General features: G+C 57.6%; 1 protein-coding gene across 2 annotated transcripts; it reads left to right on the top strand.

The window, feature by feature from the left end:
- The first annotated feature begins 463 nt into the window (after positions 1-463).
- Positions 464-5,251, top strand: ABHD11 (abhydrolase domain containing 11). 2 transcript variants are annotated; one of them, XM_050928958.1, is made up of 6 exons: positions 464-598; positions 1,184-1,319; positions 1,411-1,584; positions 2,602-2,772; positions 3,094-3,275; positions 4,078-5,251. In XM_050928958.1, exons 1-6 carry the CDS (start codon positions 492-494, stop codon positions 4,214-4,216), a joined length of 909 nt encoding a protein of 302 aa, XP_050784915.1. In that variant the 5' UTR covers positions 464-491; the 3' UTR covers positions 4,217-5,251. The 2 variants fall into 2 exon arrangements, with proteins under 2 accessions (XP_050784915.1, XP_050784916.1); XM_050928959.1 differs by lacking the exon at positions 1,411-1,584.
- Positions 5,252-6,906: the final 1,655 nt, after the last annotated feature.

The raw sequence follows: 6,906 nt of genomic DNA on the forward strand, positions 1-6,906 counted from the left end.
GGGGGCGCTGCCCTGACCCCCCCCGCTCCCGGGCCCCACGGGGGGGGCGCTGCCCTGACCCCCCCGGTCCCGGGCCCCACGGGGGGGGCGCTGCCCTGACCCTCCCGGTCCCGGGCCCCACGGGGGGGGCGCCCCTGGCCCGCGGGCGCTGCGCACTCAGCAGAACAAAAGGAGCCTTGTGCGGCCGCGCCCTGCCCCAGCGAAACCCGCCGCACGTGACCGATACCGGCCGGGAGCGCGCGCTCGCAGCGCTCCCCCAGGGGCCGCTCTGGCCCCGCCCCCCGGGGGCCGGCGCGCGGCAGCCCGGGTCATGACCCCTCCCGCAGGGAGAAGTGGGCGGGGCCAGGCAGGGGGACGCTCCGGCTCCCAGCGTGGGGGGCGGTGCCTGGGGTAGCCCCGCCCCCTGGGAGTCCCGCTGGCTCCACCCTTACGTGAGGCGGCGTCGCGCGGCCGGTCACCTTGGTGACCGCCGCGCGCCGCCTCCCCCCAGGATGCTCCGCTGGTTCGGCTGCCCCCGGCTCTGCCTCCTCCGGGCCCCGCAGCCGCCGGCAGGGCCCCGGGTGCCGAACCGCGCCGCGGCCGGGCGCACTCCGGTGACGTAAGTGGTCCGCGCCGCCCGCCACGTGCCCGCCCCGCAGCGTCCCACGTGTCGAGTCCCCAGGCGGGGGGGACCCGGGGCCTCACTCCCCAGGTGCGGGCAGCGTGGGGCCCTGTCACGGGGGCGGGGCTGCTGCGCAGGCCGGGGATGCGACACCAGCACCTCCCTCTGCTGGGGGGCGGCCGGGGCCAGGCTCTGTCCCCTCCGGCCGGGCAGCCCAGCGGAGGGGCACGTGGTGGCTCCGGTTACCTGGCGGGCCGGGACAGGCAGGATCCGGCAGCTGCGGTGCAGGAGAGGGACCGCTCGGGGCATGGAGACGATTCTTTCTGAGCTGCAACAACGGGTCCGCGAGGATAAGTCCCAGATACTTCTTCTTCTCTGAGAAATCTGCCCAGGCTCCGGGCAGACTACCAAAAAAGAGAGGTCATGTCTGGGGAAACCCGGATGTATGGCAATCCTGTGTCCCTGGTGCAACCTGCCTAGCTCGCTTTCTGCCCCCAGCCCGGGTCCTGCTCCCGGCCTCTGTTCTGCCCCCAGCCCAGAAGTGTCCTACCCCCAGCCCAGTTCAGTGCCCATGTTTTGCAGGTCACTGCCCCTCTCCTACATAGTGTTCGACGGGCCTGCGCCGCAGCCCCCACTCGTCTTCCTGCACGGCCTGCTGGGCAGCAAGGGCAACTTCCGCGCCATCGCCCGGGCCCTGGTGCAGCGGAGCGGCCGCAAGGTGAGCGCCAGGGGCAGGGCTGGGGAGCAGCCAAGGGCCTGAGTGCTGGGCCCGCCCTGCCCAGCTTGCAGCAGCTTCTCTTCCTCGCCAGGTGCTGACAATGGATGCGCGGAACCATGGCGAGAGCCCGCACAGCCCCACCATGAGCTACGAGGCCATGAGCCTGGACGTGCAGCGCCTCCTACGCCAGCTGCACATCCCCAAGTGTGTCTTGGTTGGCCACAGCATGGGCGGCAAAACCGCCATGACACTGGCGCTCCAGCGGGTACGTGCATGTGCGGCTGCCAGGAAACAGCCAGCAGGATGCAGAGTTTGGGGCAATTGCTGCTGTTTGCCCATCCCGCACCACATGGATTCCTCTGCCATAGGGCATGGCAAGGAGCACAAACACCCTTCCCTGGGGTGCAGGAGGGCACCCCGGGGGTGTCATAGGTGCTGTTCTGTGAAGAATAAGAGCCCAGCCTGTGCTGTCCCGGCAGGGCTGAGCGAAGGCAAGTGGAGTTTGTTCCTTTCGCTGGGCCTCTGGCACTTTCTGGCCTGTACACTCAGCTCACAGTCAGCACAGCGCAATGGGGCAGGCTCCCTCTGTATGACTGCCCCAGAGTGCTGCTTGCATGGAGCTAATGGATCTTGCCTTAAGGAGGGATCCATTCAGGGGGAGCTGGGATCTTCTCACACCTAAACTTGAGTGGGAGCCATTTGACTACTTCTCATGGCAGACCCCAGGTAGCACACGGTGCTGCAGGAAATGGAATGGCAGTTCGGTACCAGGAGCTCTTCTCTCTGCATCTTCATAGAAGCAACCTCCCAGCATAGTGCTAGGTCTGCAGTGCACCTACAGCTGCTCTCTCTCCAATGAGGACTTCATTGCCTGTGGGCTTAAAAGATTCCCTCACATTTTCCAACACCCACAGTCATAAGTCAGGTTGCCAGGTTCTGTCTCCTGTGACTCCCTGCCGTTTCATCTGGGGAATTAATTTGCATTCTCACAGTCAGAGTTGTTCTGTCATGTTGCACCTAGAGGTGGCTGCATTTCAGAGCTAGCTGACAGCTCCCTGCCACGGAAACAAAAACTGGATACGAATGCCCTGTCTATTGTGTGCTCTGGGATCTTCGCTGGGGAGTAGCAGGCAGGTCGGGGCTGGAAGGCCTTTGGGTAGAAGCTCCTCCTCAGAGCTAGCCTTTCTTGGGGATGCATCTGTTTGTGGGGCCCACTGATCATTCCTAGAGATCCTTGTGGCCCTGAGCAGGGTGAGATCCCTACACTCGCTTGTGTCCCCAGCCAGATCTCGTGGAGCGCCTGGTGTCTGTAGACATTAGTCCCACAGAGAGCGTGGCTGTGACAGATTTCCTGGCCTACATCTCTGCCATGAGGAGAGTCAGCATCCCAAATGGAATCCCCCGCTCCACAGCACGCCGGCTGGCAGAGGATCAGCTGCGTCCAGCCATCCAGGTAAGGTAGCCCACGGGGAGCCCTCCCCTCTCCCAGAGTGGGAGCACACTGCCCCAGAGCCACCAGCCCCAGCCGGTGCTCTTCCATCCCCATGCCCTTAGTCCTGGCCCTGATGCCCGTCTGATCCTCAGCAGGACCAGCACTGGGGCTTGGCACTGCGGCCAGCGCATCTGTCGTGGTGGTGGGGGTGCTGGAGCGGACACATGACACGTGGCGTGCCAGGTCTGCTGCTGTGGGTGTGTGATGGAGTGTCCTGGGGCGTCCCTGGCTGGCATGTGTGTGCGCGCTGTGACAGATGGACATCCTTTACCTTCGCCGCAGGTGTCAGCAGTAAGGCAGTTCCTGCTCACCAACCTTGTGGAGGCCGAGGGCCGTTACATGTGGCGGGTGAACCTGGAGGCCATTTCCCACCATATTGCCAATATCATGGGCTTCCCTGTGTTCCACACCCCTTACCCAGGACCCACGCTCTTCCTAGCAGGATCTGACTCCCCCTATGTCAGGTGAGTTCTGGGATTCTTGTGGCTCTGAGACCCACAGCTTCTTCTCTCTCACTCTGCTGCCACAGGTACTGAGGGGTGGAGTGAGCCCTGGGCTCCCTGAGCTGGAGGGGTGTGTGTGTGAGGGGATCCCAGCCTGAGCCCTGGGCTGACTGTGCTGAGAGGGTGGGATCCAGCATGAGCCACTGGCTGATCGTGTTTGGGGATGGATCCCAGCGTGAGCCCTGGGCTGATCGTGTTGGGGGAGGGGGTGCCAGCATGACCCTTGGGCTGATTGTGTTGGGGGTGGTCCCAGCGTGAGCCCTGGGCTGACTGTGTTGGAGGGTGGGAGGTCCCAGCGTGAGCCCCGGGCTGATTGTCTTGTATGTGTGTGTGGGGGGGGGATCTCAGCATGAGCCATGGGATGATCGTGTTTGGGGATGGATCCCAGCATGAGCCATGGGCTGATCGTGTTTGGGGATGGATCCCAGCATGAGCCCTGGGCTGATCGTGTTGGGGGGTGGGGGGGATCCCAGTGTGAGCTCTGGGCTGACTGTGCTGAGGGGGTGGGATCCCAGCGTGAGCCACGGGCTGATCCTGTTTGGGGATGGATCCCAGCGTGAGCCCTGGGCTGACTTTGCTGGGTGGGGGTGGGATCCCAGCATGAGCCATAGGCTGACTGTGCTGAGGGGGTGGGATCCCAGCATGAGCCACGGGCTGATCGTGTTTGGGGATGGATCCCAGCATGAGCACCGCGCCAACCATGTTGGGGATCCCAGCATAAGCCGCATGCGCCAGCTCTCCGGTACGTTCTTTCCCCCTGCAGCTCTGAGGACTACCCAGAGATCGAGCGGCTCTTTCCCGAGGCAGAGATCCAGTATATCCCCGGTGCTGGCCACTGGGTCCATGCAGATAAGTCCCAAGAGTTCATCACGGCCATCTGCAACTTCCTGCTGCTGCCATAGAGCTCCTTCCTGTGCAGGCCGAGAGAGCATGATTCCCAGGGATGCCTACTCCGGGATCACCACATGAAGGACATGGGGATCCTCTTGGGGACAGATCACTGCTGAGGTGTGGCCCCTGTCCACAAGCAGGGCCTCTGGGATGGAAGGCTCAGCACCTGATCCATGTGTCTGTGTGACAGGCTGGAGCAGAGAGGGAGGTGGGGCTGCACTGCCAGGGCCAGGATCTCTCTCCACCCCAGACAGCTGGAGATGATTTGGCCTCAGTGCTCATTCTAGCGGGCCAGGGCAGATCTGGAGTTGAGGCTCCCCTCAGGCCATCATGCCCTTCCATGTGTATCCCCAGCATGTTGGGGCAGTGGCCCATGTGCTTCCTGGCCCTGTTCTTCCCTCTTATTTGATTCCTTTCTTTGGGGTCTTAAGGTTGTTCCCATTCCCAGCCCCCTTCCCCAGTGCACACAGACCCTTGACTGGGCCATTTCTCAGAGACTCTGAGCTCTAGGGTGGGGGATCAGAGTCCAATCTGTCCAGATTCCAGCGTGCAACCCCACCCTTGCTGGAGGTTCCCATCCTCCATCAGTGGCTGGAACCAGAGCGCTGCCTACTCCTGCACTGCCTTTCTGTATAACTTCCTGGGACTCTGTACAGTATTAAAATAAAGCCAAATCAGCAGGGAGGCATCGAAACCTACAGGCCTTCTCTCAGAGGCAAGACAAGGGGAGTGGGGCAGCAGCAGGTTCTTCTCTGAGCCTTAGCAGAATGAGAGTCCAGAGAATCTCCTAGTCTCATAACACAAGAACCAGGGGACATCAATGACATTAAAAGTCAGGAAACTCCACTCAAATCAAAGCAAATACCATTTCATCCAACACATACAACTGTGGAACTCACTGCCACTGGACATCATTAAGGCCCTGACTTTATCAAGACTCAAATAGAGACCGGGCATTTATCTGGATAACAAGAACTTCCAGACTCAACAATTAATGTTAAAAGAAGAGTTTTGGAATGGAGATTAAACCTTCCTGCTTCAAGGTTTGACTGGTCTCTGATCATTAGGGATTAGGATAAGATCTTTACATGGACAGATTATCCCAGAGAGATTCTGTGGGGTTCCTGCACCTGCCCTTGAAGCATCTGATGATGGCCACTGTCCAACAGAGGTTACGGGCTAAGTGGACCAGTCTGGCAATGCCTGTGTTCCTATTCCTTGTGCTCCTGGACGCAATCTCCTGGGTTGGACTGGGGTGAGCGCAGCCTGGAACGAGGGGTGCACTGAGCTTGCTGTTTCCCAGGTTCCAGAACTATTGATTCTTTGGTTCCAAGTTGCTGGAGTAGAGCTTGCTCACGGCAGGAGCGGCAAATGCCTCCTTAGGATAGATTATAGATTCTAAACCAGAAGGGACTATTTTTAACATTTAGTCTGACCTGCATATCACTGGCCAGAAAGCTTCCCTGGAATAATTCCTGATTGAATACTGCAGATCTTTTAGAAAAAAACAGCCAATATTGATTTTTAAATTCCTTTGGTAAATTGTTCCAATGGTTAATTATCCTCACTGTTAGAAATGTGCAGCTCATCTCCAATCTGAATTTCTCTACCTTCAGCCTCCAGCCATTGAATCTTATTATACCTTTGTCTGCTAGGTTGTTCGGCCCAGATCCGCAAAGGATCCCAAGTTCTGTTGAATTCTTTGTTCTGCATTGCATGATTTACTAAGCAATCCAGATCGCGCTGTGTCCGTGACTTGTCCTCTTCATTATTTATAGAACTCTCTAAATCTGCAGATATTTGCTCTATGTCCAGATATCTGCATCTGCGAATCATCTTTGCAGATTGAATATCAGATGTGGATACAAATTTTGTATCCGCGCAGGGCTCTAGTTATTTACCACTCCCCAGTCTTTGTGTCATCTGTAAAGTTTATCATGAGGTTTTTATGTTTTCATCCAGATCACCGACAAAAATTTTAAATTGCATAGGGCCAAGAACTGATTCCTACAGGACCCCACTAGAAACACTTGCTTAATGATGATTCTTCGTGTACATTTTAAACCCATCAGGTAGCCAGCTTTTAATCCATTTAATGTGTGTCATATTAATTTTATATTGTTCTAGTTTATTAATCAAAATGTTAGGTGGTACCACGTCAAACACCATATAGAAGTCTATTGCAGCAACACTTGTCACCTTGATCAACTAAATTTGTAATCTCACCAAAATAGATACCCAGTTAACCTGGCAGGATCTGTTTTCCATAAGCCCCTGTTGATTAGCATTGATTACATTACCCTCCTTTAATTCTTCATTAGTCGAGTCCCACAGCAGCCATTCCATTTTCTTGCCTGGGATTGATGTCGGGCTGATGGGTCTATAATTACCCGGGTCATTCTGTTCACCCTTTTTGAATATTAGCCCAACATTAGCTTTCTTCCCATCTCCTGGAACTTCTCCGGGGGTTATTGAAGATCAATGTTAACAGTCCAGTGTGCATCCTCCAGGGCAGAAGCACAGTCTGACTGTTCCTTTCCTGCCTAGCTTGGAGAGTCCCCTAGGGAGTGCCCAGCTCCCCGGGGGTCCCTGTCCCAATCCAAACTGCTCCAGACTCAGATCTCAGCCCCCCAGGCTGTAGGCAGGCACAGTAGGAGGGCAAGTTTCTCCCTGAGCAGTGGAAGATAGAAACAGCCCTTGG

The sequence above is a fragment of the Gopherus flavomarginatus genome, chromosome 19, assembly GCF_025201925.1.
Source record: "Gopherus flavomarginatus isolate rGopFla2 chromosome 19, rGopFla2.mat.asm, whole genome shotgun sequence".
NCBI lineage: Eukaryota > Metazoa > Chordata > Testudines > Testudinidae > Gopherus > Gopherus flavomarginatus.